This window comes from Plectropomus leopardus, chromosome 16 (genome assembly GCF_026936395.1).
Source record: "Plectropomus leopardus strain MGB_pleo_1.0 chromosome 16, ASM2693639v1, whole genome shotgun sequence".
In the NCBI taxonomy this organism is placed as follows: domain Eukaryota; kingdom Metazoa; phylum Chordata; class Actinopteri; order Perciformes; family Serranidae; genus Plectropomus; species Plectropomus leopardus.
Window position 1 is genome coordinate 12,625,534 of NC_142191.1, and position 15,530 is coordinate 12,641,063.

Here is a 15,530-nt window from a genome sequence, read left to right on the forward strand (position 1 = left end):
ACTGATGCAAGTAATGTAACAGAAGCCAGTCTATTACAGCAACTAAAAAAATAACACTATGAGCACAGCTGTGGAAACCGAATATTCAGTCTTGAGTCAAAGATTGTTTTCATACTCTGCATGATGATGCATGATGACGCTCAGCAGCTTCCTGTGTCTCAGGCAGATCACATTAAAAAACAACATTCTTCTTTATCAGGTTTTTGTCATCAGTAACAAAATAAATCACAAAAAGATCAGACAGTTTCTGCTTACAGACAGATTTATTGTACAACACGGCAACGTCACTAGCATGCAAAGTCAGGTATGACACTCATAAGGCATTTTCTCCATGTAAAAGCTGCCTTTGTCACTAGGTAATCCAGTTTTTAAAGTGCAAAGTTCACAGAATGAATAGATTTGACCTACAGCACTACATTGTAAACAGATCTATTAACCAGCCATGTAATGACAAAAGTAAGATCGGATTACCGTCAGTTAGTATTACATCACGCTATGCAATGACAACAAGCACACTGGTAGATTTACACGTCTTCACTGCGAGGTTGCAAGATGCTGAAAAGACAGTTTTACACAAAGTGTCACTGGAAGGTTTAGACAGCTGCACATTACTCTTAGATAGCTTGTTCTTCGTTAACGTGGTGGAAAGAGTCACTGGACAAAGACTGTAAACTGTGTTTGAAGAGTTTGGTCTTGGGTAATGTATAGAAAGACGCACATCTACATGGATGTTCGTACGGACACACACTCACACACACGCTCACCTGCACTGACAAAAAGATGATACACTGGCATTGGTGGACATGAATACACACACAGACGACACTACATTGCAAAAATGAAGCAACCAGCGGGACTGTAACACATGACAATCGGGGACAAACCAGACACTTGTTGCTTACATTAAACAAGATGGCTGCAGCGCGTTTCACACCCGGTGCAGTTAAATCACAGAAGCGCAGGAGCTGGAGGGTCGGCCCTTTTACAACATCACAAAACTGACCATCACGGTATCACAACAACAGAAGGTACGATTTAAAACACAAAAGGATCTGCTACCAACAGTTGGGCTGTGTTAGCCAGGCTAGTGGCAAATTATTGCCATTATACTTTTTATACCTGTGTGTATGTGCACACATGCGCACACAATGGCTTTTAGACTTTAAATCTTTCTGAATGAGAGAAGTGCACTGCAGCAGCAGTATGGCGTAAAAATACAGTGCAAACTTAATCCAGCAGGATTGAGGATGTAATGGCAACAATAAAGGTCGTTTTTCTGGTGATAAGACCTTTTGCAAAATCTGCGGCTAACAACCAAGTTGATTATTTTAGGTTCTTAAATTCTTTAGCAGGACACTTTCAGACTTCACTAGTGTGATACACTGGCCTTGAGATGATGAACACTGGACAAAAGTTTAAACGCAACACCTTCGTTTTTGCTCCCATTTTTAACAGGTTAACATTAGTGAGCACTTCTAATAATCCACTTATCTGACGTGTGGCATATCAAGATGCTGCTAAAAAAAAGTCGTGCCTTAGGATGGTCACATAACAGGACACACCCAAAAAATATACAGTTTCAACACATAACAAAATGCAACATTTTTCAAATTTTAGGGGAGCGTGCCATTGGCAAGAGGATTGAGGATTCTATGAATTTGGCAGTACATCCAACCGGCCTCACAACCGCAGACTACTTTTAACCACAACAGCTCAGGACCTCCACGTACAGCGTATTGTTGAAATATTTGTTTTTTTCTTTACTGTGTTGTGTCTATTGTTTCTATTTAATGCTTTGAACAGTAATGTCTGGTTTGATGCAACAATTTCCCTTTATCTACAAAAAATTTCGTCCAAGGAAGACAATTAAAGAAACCTTGAACCTTGGTTTGCCCAACGGAAAAACTTCTGCACAAACTGTAAGTGACTTGTGCGGTTATAAGGCTGGTTGGATGTACTGCCAAATTCACTGAGACGACATGTGAGTCGTCTTATGGTAGTGAAAAAAACGTTCAGTTCACAGGGAACAGCTCTGATGGACAGTCACACCGTCAGCGTACCAATGGCGCACTCCCTCAAACCTTGTGACATCTGTGGCATCTTGTTGTGTGATCAAACTGCAGAGTGACCTTTAATCGTGATCATCTCAGTTAGTAACAACTGGGAGTAACAATAGTAACAGTGCTGTTTAATCCGAATCTCGATATGCCACACTTGTTGTGTGGATGATTATCCTGGTATAGGAGTGCTTACAAACACAGATTTTAACACATTATTGACCAATCTTCGACAGACTTATACAGACTTATTAAGTCTAGGGTTGGTATACCGTGACATGAAAATGAACAGTTATAGCATGTACATTTATCTATGGTATTTAAGAAGAAGAAAAAAAGAAAAGCAACCTGATGAAGAATCTTTCGTTATTTTCAAAAGGGAGACTTTTTTTATAACATACCTCCATCAAAAATGATCAAGTTTAAATTATAGTAATAAAGAGTTTGCTCATGAAACCTGTGTTTTCATTCCTTAAGTGTCATTGAAACTGATAATAATTGTATTCTCTGAAACCGTGATATTTCTAAAACGGTAACTCTACCATGAAAATCTCAGTCCTTTAAAAAGTCTTCAATCTTAAACTTAAATCTGTGAAAAATGGGAGCAAAAACAAAAGTGTTTGGTTTTTTTGTTCAGTGCAGATTTGTACTATGGGCTTCTCAGGTACACATTTTTGATTTCAATGTGTTGCTGGTTATTCATTTTAGGGTTTTACTTAAATATCTGAACACCAAGTAGCGTTCTTCCCCTCTACGGACACAATCAGTGCAGTGGCAGTCTAAAATTAGAATATACAATATATATACACACACAAAAACAATCCTACTCTGTACATCAGCATAAAGATTTATATATTTCTCTGTATATACACATTTATATGGAAAGGAGGAAAATAAAGGATCCTTAATTATCTTCTAGTGTTTGATCGGATAAATGTCACAGTAAACACTTGAGATGTTCGGAGGTTTAGTGTCGTCGTGACTGTGGTGCAGTGTGCGTTTTTGTGTGTGTTTGAACTTGAGTGACCTGTAAGGCACTCAATTTGGAAGGACAGTTATCTTTCATTCAAACCACAGCTAAAAACAAAAATAACCATTAGAAGAAGAAACAAAGCTAGGTGCAGGAAATAAATGCCCGTCATCAAAGAAAAAGCACTTTTGGCTAAAGCTAAAAAAAAAAGGCGAAACAAAGACAGCATTAAATACCGGGGACAGATGTTTAGAAGATGAGTAACAGATGGCAAGGGTTAGCGTCATATCTGTATGTATTATCTATCCATATTTCAATTAAATATACACAAAAATACAGTCGGGTCATTTAAAATGCATCTAATTCATTTATGCTTTTCCTGTCCATAAAATCAACAAACAAAATAAATACAATATTAAATATCAAAATCGGCAGAATTTTGTAATTAAGGGTAGTATGGCAACCTGTATGGGACAAACAAATTTTCCCTTACAGTTATTGGCAATTTCTAATTTAAAAATCCGTCCAGTGGAGTTTCAACAGACATCTAAGAAGAAATGAAGGGAATACGTGAAATGAATGTTTGTTTTACTGCTGTTTTTAGTTACATTAGCTTTTTTTTGTTGTTTTTTTTTTTGCTTGTTTTGGCTGCGATCACAGGGCAAAGGAACTAAGTTAATGAGGAGGTGGCTTGTTCTTGAGTTGGCTTCAAACAAGTGTCTCCTTATCCCCCGTGGTTGCTTGACTCTACGATGAAGACGCCTTTACAGTGAGGATCGGTTGCCCTTCCCAAATCCCTTTCCTGTCCTTTAAATGTTAAATAGTTCTGTAACTTCGCTCTTCGGTTTAGTACACACAGAGGTCAGGAAACTTCATCTCGTAGATGGGTACAGATCGACTCTGGCTTTGGCCGTAACCTGATGAAATGGTTCCAGATGGGCTTGGCGGGGGTCTGAATGGGGAGAAGAAACAGTCAGCATCGCCATGAGTTAATCATCTTCATCATCTATTTGAGTCAGTATTACAGTTGGGTGATTTGACGGTGTAAAATGTGCAACGATAGAAATGTGTCCGCTGGTAGAGATTTGGCAATACTGCTTCTGCTGCGGGAGCTATTTGGAGAATAATATGCAGCAAACCAGGGCTGGTTTCTCATGTGACCTTGTGATTTTTGTGTGATCTCGTGAGTTCAGCTGCACCGCAATGTTTATTTGGGCAGACATGGAGAAGGAGAGTAAAGCAGTGTCTAAAAGAAACCTTCAACACTTAAAATTATTATTCTCAGGAACCTTGAAGTTTCTACTTAGAAGGTTAGTGTTGCTGTTTTGAGTATTTTGTTGTTATTTTGTTTGTATGGGAGTTCCAAATAAAGAAGAAATTAATCACATAACTGAGGTGAATTGAACTTGTGTTTCTGTATTGTTTAATACAGTGTCATCATGATATAAAATTGCATGTACAGTGATGAAAGATTTTGTCCATATCACCAACTCCTTGGCTATATTACTGCCATCAATGTCACTATCATCACTTTAGAAAATAATCCCAAGGCATCACCTCTTACCTGATTGTAATCTCAAAGATCTGATTTAGTTTGCTCTGCAGTAGTGTGGCCTAGAAAGGACACAAAAATATCACATCAGACAATAGTATAAAGCTGAAATAAATAAATAAAACATTTAAAAAACGATATTGATAAAGGAAAAATGCTTTTGCTTTACCCTGGCACCACAGTGGGCAGCTATCTCCTCGAAGGGGGCCTTCTGAAACTTCTCGACCACTTGTCTCCTCCGCTCCCTCTCCTGCTCCTCCATACCCACACTGTCCACTAGAGGGAGGCACAAACAATACAATAATGCATTATGCTGCAGCATATTTGTAGGTGGCATTTGTGCTCGACTGATTCTTCTTAAAGCAGTGAATGAAATCTGAATTATTGATTCCCCTGAATGTGTGGGTTTTTGTTTTCCTGCAAGATCTTTTGGCAGCTTGTGTCCATTTTTTAATTTCACTGCAGCTCATGTAAATTTGGTGTCAACTGCATAGGAGGACCATCAGCACAAATCATTAGAAAGTTTTACACGTGTTGATACGGTGTCAATAAGCATATCATTTGAATACTTTTAAGCAGAGGTTGTGTTAACCACATATTTGCCATCATTCACAGAATTTTTTCAACAATGGCAGAAAAATCTTCAAGTAATTCACATCCCTGGTGGCGTGTGCATAATTAAGTAGCTATTGTCTAGTCTTGATCTCACGTTCATGACTTCACAGTCTAGCTGGCTTTAGCCATCACATCGGTTGGATGTATTGCTAAATGCCAGTGCAAAATGTCACGGCAGCTAAATGTCCAAACTTGTTTTTAAAAAATGAAAATTATTAGTAAAATATTGTTTAAAAATCAACATTAAATGCTAATAAATATGTCTCGTCATTAAAAATGAAATTTTGGGGCGCCTGGTGGATTAGTGGATAGAGCAAGCTCCCCATATATGGAGGCTGTGTCCTCGCTGCAGCGGCTGTGGGTTCGATTCCAGCCATGGCCCTTTGCTGCATGCCGCATATCAATTAAAGGCAAAAATGCCCTAAAAAATATCTTTTAAAAAAATTTAAAAAATAAAAATGAAATTGTGCAGAGTGGCGGACATTGGCTGAGCAGAAAAGATACACACAAAGGACTCATGCACTAACATGCATGTAGCACACTTTAGTCAGATGTTGTTGTTTTATGATGTCGTTGTTGTTGTTGTTTGTGTGTATATTAATGCTTCTGATGTCGTATAGAGTTCTTTTAAAAACCACTAAAGCTTAGAAGTGTGTGGACATACCGATGGCATTTTTCAGGGTTTCAAATGTGATCTCCTCTGCTGGAGTCCTCTGTAGAACAGAACAAGAAAACACAGAGGCTTGATGCACTAATAACTTCATATAAACTTCCCGTTAGTGCTTACATTTGAGTTTTACACCACGAAATTGTTACAAAAGATTTTTGCCTTTACCTCCTCTTTCTCTGGACTGTTTCGGGATTCCACCTCCACCTGCAGTGAGATGGTCTCTCCGATGCTCTTTCTCTTGGACAGACGGTCCTCATCTGGAAAGACAGTGCAGACATTTTTTTTTTTACTTTAAACAGGGCATGTACAGAAAGAGGTAAGTCGAATTCAAGGGTTTTCAAGTAATTTTTTAACACTTATTTTAAATTCAGGCTGAAATGTATTTTTTCCACAACCATATGTTGCATGAAAATTGTGCAACATGCTACAGGAGCCTAAAATCAACTGCTGCTCTTGTACTGCCAAGTTACAGATCAAAACTTGTGCTGCCTGAAGCAGCTCCAGTGTGAGTGTTTTGCAAGCTAACAAAACATCCTGGCGCTGACTATTTACTGGTTTTTACCAACCGATTAGTGCTAATACGGCTTACGCAAAAAATCAAAAAACCACAGTCGTTAAATTATCTAATCCCTTTCATGACATAATTCATCATTCTTTTCTCCTCTCAATTATATTCAAGGTCTTTTTTTAAACAAAGTAAACAAAAACTTTGATTTTCAAGGTATGCAAGGACTTAAATGAATGTCAAATTCAAGCACTTCAAGCACCTCAAGCACCTTATAGGAACCCTGCTTAACAGAAAACTCTTAACAAATGGTGGTTCTATTGAGCATTTTCATGCATTTATTGAATATGTAAAAACTGAGTAAACCTGAATAGAAAAAACACAGAGGAATTGATGGCCTAACAAATAAAATTCAGTAAAGGTTGCCAGTCACTAAGAGAGGGCTCGTCCTTCAACCCAATGATGTGGGCTCTAAGCCTCGAGGATGAAAGAGGGTCTGCCCTGATGAAGTGTCCCTCAATGAAACACTCAATCCCCACCAGCTTCAGGGGAGCAGTTCAGCTCTGCATTTCCATGCAGGAATCAATAAAGCACCAACACAAGGCTGTAACACGCTGGCAAGTCAATAACACATAATCAGTATTTATTGTTGTTTTCTTGAAGAGGGGAGCACATTCCTCATTTTAAGAACCCCCATTCTTTGCCACAGCTGATAGTGTTACTTTATAAAAGGTACTTTATAACACAAGAGAGATTTTGTTTGAGCGTACCAGTATACTGGGGGACATAAGGCGTAGCCAGTCTGTCTGTGTTATAACCGCTGCCTCCAAGGACCTCAGTGATCTTCGACTGAAGGAACAAAACATCCCCTTCTACCTTCTCCAATAAAGACGGCAGCCTAGGAGGAAACAGGGAGTGATGAGTATTTATATTGTAAATAATAAAAGCTAACTGCTGTTACACTTGAATGTGGCTGCTTCATACTTGGGATTATCAACGAAGACATCCTCAGGCAAAAGGTAGGGACTTTCTTTTTGTCTAACCTCAATTACCTGCAAGGCAGAGGGGAAATGGCCATCTATTAAAAGAGGTTTTTGATATTCACACACACACAAACAAAAACATAGAGACATTTAGAAATATTCAAAAAAGTCTATGTCCAGACCTCGTGTATGTGCTGGCAGAAGGCTGGGACGGTGGTGAGCTGGCAGATGAGGTTGAGGTAGGCAGCGGCAAGGGCGTGAACAGCACAGCGGTTATAAACGGGGAGAGCCTCGTCGGTGGACAGAGCCAGGTCCTGCACAGGGAAGAAAGACTCATTACCAAGGACACCCTGCCTGAGGAGTTCAGGCACACAATAACTTTAATAAATGACTTCCTTAAAATGCTCTCAGACTTGGTTTTAGGAATTCTGGACTGTTACCACCTCTAAATATTGTATTAAATATTAGTATTTATATGTTTTATTCAACTTTATATCATTTTTTTGGTAAGAAATCACTGCAAAATGGCTCAAAAAAAGAAATACCTGTTGCTGACAAATGGATTGATGTAATATACAAAATGTATGTAATGGAGAGAATAACTTTTAATTTGAAAACCCAGAAGGATACCTTTATAGAGAACTGGACATAATGGATACGTACAGTTCATAGTTGTTATTTTAAAGCACTGCTAATTGCTTCGTATTTATAGTGTTATATAAATAAAAATGAATGGCTGTATTATTACCCCTATCACTCCACCAGTGCAGTGCTGGCACATAACTGTCTGGGAGTAATAACAGCAAATGCTGCAATTATTTCCGGACTTATTGTAACTAATTATTTTCCAAATAAGCAAACAAGTAATTATAACAAATTAGGTGATTGAAAGCATGTGCATTAGTACCTGCAGTGCGAGTGTCAGGCGAATGAGGTCAACTACCACCTCTTCATTTGCCAGCTCCACGCTGATGAGACCCAGCAGTGTGAAGAGGGACTCGTAGTGCTGCGGACCGCTGCTCTGCTCCTTACAGCCCAGGTAGATGTGTCGGTACAGCTGCTGGCCGTGCTGTAAGAGGGAAGCGCGAGAGAGGGGATGAGAAGGAGACGGCGCTCTTTAAGTTAAAGTGCCATAGTTTTCCTGCTGTTGTGTCACCAGTGTAAACAATTATATGTTCAAATTTCAGAAACACATTCGATGTTTTGCTTCATCGTGTGCACAAGGAGTTGGGAGTGTAACGACGCTCCAAATCACAGTTTGGTTCAGACCTTGATTTTTAAGTTTCGGATCAATGAGGAAAATTTTCTGGCTTTTTACTAAATCAACTACAAAAATGCTTTAAGAACTCAACAACATTGAGGAAGATTCACTTCATAAATTTACTTCATTTAAATTAACTGAATAAAGGGAACCGCGACATGACAGAAAACACTGTCGCACTGTTTCAGCTCCAGAAGCATTACACCTCTATTTTTTAAAACAGGAAAAGCAGAGAAAAAGATTAGACTGCAGAGAAAACAAATTAATTTTGACTTGTTTTGACTTGAGTATTGTATTCTAGTGATACACAAAGTAAAAGTCAATGGAGGACAGGTTTTGTACCTTTTTCATAAATAGGTTGTCTTGTCTGGAACACTTGTCAACTTTCAGCTTGAGCACAGAGATGTCGGAGATGATGCTGCAGAGAGACGCGGGACAGTGATTAACACAAACATCACTGAAGAAACGCTCAAATACACTATAAATTAGGCCTCACAGTAGACATGTTCCTGCAGACACCCCCACACACCTTATGTTGGAGAGCTTGGGTGTGTTGTCATGCCTGTCGATGAGACTGAGGAGGATCTGGAGCACCAGCAGCCGAATCTCTGGATCCTCTGTTAGAGAGAAGGACAGCAGCGGCTCCAGGAACGAGCTGGGCAGTGCCGTCAGCATGTTGGTGGTCTGGAAACCTGCTGTCACCTGAGAGATTGATAATCACAAGTAATTTAAACTTACCTGCACATGAATAAAATTATTGTGAAAAACAGTCGAGTTCTTCTTAAGGCCTTTACTACATGCAATCTATAAATATCTTCTAGACAAATAATCAGAGGGCTTAACTGAGACCGTAGGCCACATTTAACTGTAATAAACAGCAGGGTGTCTACAGGCAATAGGTACTGAAATGTGGGTCTTTTCAATAGCTTTTCAAGATCATTTTCAACCAAATTGAAGGCAAGATTTTTTTGGAGGGCAAATGGTCTTTTTTCCTTTTTTATGAAATATCGTAGATTCAGTCTCATGCAGTGGAAGGTTTCATGTAGAAATATGGGTATTAGAGCATGTTAGGTTAATATTAATTTTGCCAACAGGTAAGTACAAGTATGAAGTAAACATACACTTTTAGGTTCAGAGATAAGTTTGAGGATTTGTAATATAAGACCAAAAAGAAATTAAAAGATGGATAAATGATATTTAAGACTGCCAAAATACAAGTTTAAAGTTATTTAATGAATTTTAAGGCCTAATTTTAAGACTTTTAAAGGATGTGCAGACACTGTGTAAAGTCTGATGAGGTGACTGTGTGAACAATATTTTCAAACGTGCAGAGATGACATGTTAAATAACAAAGACATTCTTCTGGTTTGGACTGAAGTGCACTCTGGGTCAAGCTCCTGTTAGCCTGGATGGATGGCTGCTTTCACAATGAGCACATATTTAGGGTTTTCTAAAAGTATATTTACTCTGCAAACACTACATTGTGAAAAAATAAATGAGAAGCTGCACAGAGAAATGAAAGATGAGAGAGAAAGAATTCAGAGACCATAAGGGTTTCTGCCAAAACACACATGGTTTGTGGGAAATTATTTTTTCAAGAGCCGTATGATGAGATAAAAGTTGACTGATGACAGCTATTGAGAAGTGAAGTGTCAGCCTGACTGATTAGATCTAATTTACTACTTCTTTAAAGTTATAGCACCTTGATAAACACAGCGTGCAGGACTGTTACGTAAAGTACTTTCTTAAAATGGTAAAAAAATGCACAGGGAACATGGCAAAGCATCTCCTGCTTCAAAACGGTGCTGAGAGCCACTTTTTGAACATTTTGAATTAATACTAAAGCAAAGCTGTAAACTTACCTGGACCAAGGACTTGAGTAACATAACCTGAATCATCCTGGTGCCCTCGGGCCTGGAGATAAAACCAAAGAAAGATACAAATTTAAACCCTTTAATTCACCAGCATTCAGCTCTACGCAGCATTACTTATCAACCTTTTGTAACCTGAGAAAACTGGCTTCATTTCTTTAAAAAACATGGAAAGAAGATGATGAACAACTTAACAAAAAATGGCCCAAAAAATAGCAAGAAAACATATAAAATAAATTAAAATAATCTGAAAATAAGCAAAAAAGTGAAGTAAAGTAAACAAAAAACATAAAACATAACACAATATTTTAAATTATAAGAATCATAAATATATTATTCTCGGCTTTTTTTCTTTTGATACTATCAAAAAATACTTAGCTAATTTTTAAGTCATCTCCTTGTCAACTTTCACTTTTTTTTTTTGTATTTTGAGGACATTTCATGCCTAGCTGCTTATTATGATTTTTTCCATGTTTTCAAAAGAAATCAAACCAATTTTATTAGGTTTCAGAGGTTTAAATGCTTGTGAACAGTGTCTGAAAAGAGATGTCGATCTAGGTGTTAAAGGGCTAACTAGGGTGAGACAGAGTATTACATAATCACATACAGCATTCAGTTTTGGTAATGCATGTGTGTCCTGGGCATATGCTGCTGATGTTTGAAAATTACCCAGAGCCTGTAGAGGGAAGAGCTGGGTGAATCCCAGGGACAGGGATCTTCCCCATGATGAAAAGCATGACCTCTGATCTCTGGTATGTTGGTAGAGTGTTTGCAAATGAACCTGAAAGAGACAGAAAGAGAGATGAGCATCAGATGGAAGAGAGGAGGAAAAAGAGAGAGATGGCGATTTTAACAAACTTGCCTTCACAACTAAAATCTTATTAAAATAATCTTGTAATCTGCACCCTACTGAGCACTTAAAGATGTTTCTGGTGGAGCAGCATCTCGGCATGCTCAGCCCCGTTAATAAGCACAAGTGACGGGCGAATTTTAAATCCTTACAAACCAGTTTGCAGTATTTTCTGCATGAATCTGACAACCTGCATCTCCATTTTTCATTTTCCTGCTAACCAAAACTTTGTTCTGCACTCCATAAGAGTAGTGAACATTAGGGATATGTTTTGTATTGTATTATTAAAGATAAGATAATGAGAAAATAAACAAGATTTTGTAATACTGTCACACTATGCAGACACACAGAGTTTCAAAAGGGTGTTGTTTCAATAGCAGAGAAATAATAATAAAAAATAAATAAATTGTCTAAATATATCTAATGCCCAATATATTTTGTTTACAATGTTCATAATCTTTTGGAAAGGTTTACTGGCATAACATCAACAGTATTGCTTGCAGAAAGCCTAAACTTTGAATTATTTCAAAGCTCCGTCAGACACTGAGGTTAAGGATAATCATTAAAAATCTTTAATCCAAATTAAATTCTGAAGTGAATAATAATTAAAAGAAATACTCTACAGAGAATTGATTATTTAATTTTAAAAAAGAAATAAATATACAACTTCTGCTATAGCTATTACTGCTATTATCAAGGAAATAAAAATAAACCTTACAGACAGGCTGTGTAATATCCTTAGGCTCACCGCATCTAAATAAAATATTTCCACATATAAGATGTTACTATTTTCTTTGACAATAAGACATCCATGCTGACATTGCTCTGGTGTACTGTGACATAACTCCCCAAACTCCCGCTGCCTACTGGCGATCTCGAGTAACTACGATTGGACAATACTAAAATAGAAAAGACCCCCCTACAGTACAAAAACAAACTGTTCCAGCCTGTCGTGCAAAGCCTCCCACACACACACAAACCAAAACACACAAACACAGCACCCACAGACGTACCGATGGTCCTGATGACAGCCTCCTGCAGCTGCCTCTCCTCATGAGCTTTTATGATCTTGGTGCCGATGTTGGTGCTGCCGTCGTAGGAGCCGGTTAACTCGTAGTCCACACTCAATCTGAGCTGCCGCAGCAGGGTGTTGAACACCTCCAACACTGTGGGACCTGCACACACAAAAAGCGAATAATCAAAAGTTCACCCCAAACATACATGATCCCACTGACAACATATAAACCAGCCACCCTGACACACTAATCAGCCAATGTTGGGCTGTCAGTGAGCCCTGGCGGTGTGTTTAGCAGTGTGTCCTGGCCCTTGTTGGCAACTTTTTTGACTGATTGAGCATGCTGATCAGTGGTGGAGTGAGACAGTGAGAGATATCAGTTCTAGCAAGTCAGTGCCCGACGAGAAACGGAAGTGAGGGAAGCAAGCAGATGACTTAAGTCAAGAGGGCAGACACAGAGGGTTGTTTTAAGTTTCCATCTTCATCTCATCATTCCAATACATCAAACTTTTCGTGGCATGGTCATCTGAAATGAAGCAACTGGAAACCAACAACTTGTGAGCGAGACTGATGTGAAAATGTTGCTTCGTAAGTGTTTATACAATGATTTGTATATCCGCATTTCTACGTCTTTGGTTTCCCTTTCTGAATGATGAATACAGACGACATATGCAGAGCATATGTGCTTGTTGGCCACTGGCTGTAGTTTTTGCAGTGTGTGTGGCAGAGAAACAGGCAACATGTCTGGGCCTTAACAGAGTGTGTGTGTGTGTGTGTGTGTGTGTGTGTGTGTGTGTGTGTGTGTGTGTCTGTGTGTGTCTGTGTGTGTCTTCTCACCCACAGAACCGCTGGCTGCAATGGCTGCTGCCTCCAGCAACACCTCCACTATCCCGGCTCGCACTGTGGCTGAATTCTTGCTGTTGGCATCCAGGTGACCGAGAAGCTGCTGGATTACCAAGTGAGAGTGCTGCGACTACGTCAGAAGGAGAAAAGGAATGAATGAATAAAACCAGGTTGACACTAGAAGTGCATTTGGAGAGCTCGGACCTCTATCAAGGCCAAATGTCACAGTCTCACAATGTTGAAGGTGTGATATACAACGTTCAGAACATAAATTTTGCAGCAATAAACTATTATTCGTGTCCCCATTGTCTGGCTTATTGCCACCGCTCTGCACTGCACACTACCAGGGCTGTTTATAGCAAAGTAAAAAAACAAAACTTGTATTCGCACAGCAATTCAGATCACCTCCAAAATTTAATGGGTTTGTCCTTGACCAATGCTACACCCTTCTGCCAAGTTTCATGAAAGCTTGGACGGTAGAAAACAAGTGAAATGTGGGAAGAAACAGAGAAGAAACAGAATGAGGTCTTTAAATATCTCTCATTTTCTAAGCTACTGTATTTCAATGTTTTTATTTTGCACCCATAAATCATGTCAAAAACACTTGCAATGATAAAAACATTGGGCCTCATTTACAAACAGTGCACACGCACGAATCTGTGCTTAAACCATGCACACGAACATTTGAGTAGAAATCTAGGATTCATCAATAATTTCTTACCTGAATCTTTTTCTATTGCGAACAAATTTAGAGCTACCTCAGACCACACATATGTACATATTAGGAAGGCCAGGCTGTCTTAGAAAATGTAAAACACATTTTTTAATTCATACATTAGTTTTTTAAAAAATAATTTACTCATTCAAGCACCTGTTTCATCCTAAACCTGTCATTCTCCTTAATTTATTGTCACAATTAAAATAGTCCAGAATTAAAACCGAGTGTCTCAGTCCAGCTTACAATGAAGTGTATGAGAATTAAATCATGATGACTACTACCACCAATTTTTAGTATTATTGGATTTACTTCCAAGCAGGTGTTAAGATGTGATATCTAACTTTGCTGGAATATATTACAGTCTTTGGCTTCAGCAGTGTGCACATCAGAGACCGACATGTTTCAACATGTTTGCAGAGAGTGAGAAACAGCTGATCAGCTGTTTCCTACAGTTACATTCACAGATGCTAACTGACAGTCCCACACTAGTGTGTAAGGGCCTTAATATGTATGTAAAAACAACTTCACTGCTTTCTCCATGATACACCTCTGGGCTAATACATCCACACTCAGGGCAAACGTATTCCTTATACACAGAAATGGGGCCGTGGCTGTATGCTGAATGCAGAAAGCGGCCACGAGCCTGCCAGTTCAGAATGATTCTGATTCACCAACACATGCATGGTGGTAAGATCAAAATCAGCTGATGTGCACCCGTCATTAAATTTGATGGTAGTTTTGTGGCCGCACTTATTTTACACAAAGAGTAAGAACATTTCTATGCATATATTAGGCCCAATGTACTCTGTAAAGCCAACAAAATGTTAAAAGATTCCATTTGAAGTTAAAGACAGAAAGAAAACAGTGGGAAAAAGAGGTTTTTATGAATGTGCAGTATCACTCACCTGGATGGAGTACATGATGATTTTGAAGCAACGCACTGCAAAGGTCTTCCCCTCCCATAGAGAGTGGTTATCTAAGTGCCTGGGGGAACACAGACATAAGAGAGGGATGCGGAAGATGTGTTAATACAGAGAGGGTAGTGATGGAGAGCAGCAAGAGCGCTCATTTATCATTCTCAAAAAAAAGCTTCAACACCAAGATGTTTTTTGATGACGGAGCACTGGGGAGTTACTTATGTGATAAAATGTGTAGATGCACAACCAAAGACAGAAACACTTCAGCATTTAACTCCATCTTTCATTAATAAATGTAGTCAGGATGTAAGATGCAAAAAGAAAAAAAAAGATTAATGATAATAATCAGGATAAAAATATCCATCAAATGCCATCGGGATCATTACTCTTGAATAGTCAAACTGCAGAATCCTTATGTACAGAGAGACAAGGACAAAGTGAGATTAATATCTAAAGCTTGAAACAGACAGAAACACAGACAATGATGGATAGACGGGAGGGTGGGGGTGGGGTCTCTCTGCACCTCACGAGTCGATTCTGACTCAGAGGGCTCCTTAAACTTAGCTTGTTTGTGATAATTAATAATTAAAGTAAACAGATGAATGTACCTACATTATCTCTTATTGATACAATAGTAGTAAAACGTAAACACATGACTACATCCGTCACATTTCATTGGATCACATTCTAGGAACGCACAGCC

General features: G+C 38.7%; 1 protein-coding gene across 4 annotated transcripts in view; it reads right to left on the reverse strand.

Moving 5' to 3' along the window:
* Positions 1–244: 244 nt before the first annotated feature.
* Positions 245–15,530, reverse strand: part of LOC121955338 (protein EFR3 homolog B) — a 46,905-nt gene continuing 31,619 nt past the window's right edge. For all 4 annotated transcript variants that reach the window (XM_042503243.2, XM_088089168.1, XM_042503244.2 and 1 more), the window contains exons 8-23: positions 14,816–14,894; positions 13,187–13,322; positions 12,348–12,509; positions 11,154–11,265; positions 10,476–10,527; positions 9,143–9,315; positions 8,956–9,031; positions 8,260–8,421; positions 7,535–7,666; positions 7,354–7,421; positions 7,140–7,267; positions 6,030–6,121; positions 5,859–5,907; positions 4,749–4,855; positions 4,592–4,641; positions 245–3,979 (exon numbers count right to left, since the gene is read on the reverse strand). In XM_042503243.2, the coding sequence (XP_042359177.1) occupies positions 3,874–3,979; positions 4,592–4,641; positions 4,749–4,855; positions 5,859–5,907; positions 6,030–6,121; positions 7,140–7,267; positions 7,354–7,421; positions 7,535–7,666; positions 8,260–8,421; positions 8,956–9,031; positions 9,143–9,315; positions 10,476–10,527; positions 11,154–11,265; positions 12,348–12,509; positions 13,187–13,322; positions 14,816–14,894 (1,684 nt within the window). In that variant the 3' untranslated portion in view covers positions 245–3,873. The remainder of the gene's footprint in view (positions 3,980–4,591; positions 4,642–4,748; positions 4,856–5,858; positions 5,908–6,029; positions 6,122–7,139; positions 7,268–7,353; positions 7,422–7,534; positions 7,667–8,259; positions 8,422–8,955; positions 9,032–9,142; positions 9,316–10,475; positions 10,528–11,153; positions 11,266–12,347; positions 12,510–13,186; positions 13,323–14,815; positions 14,895–15,530) is intronic.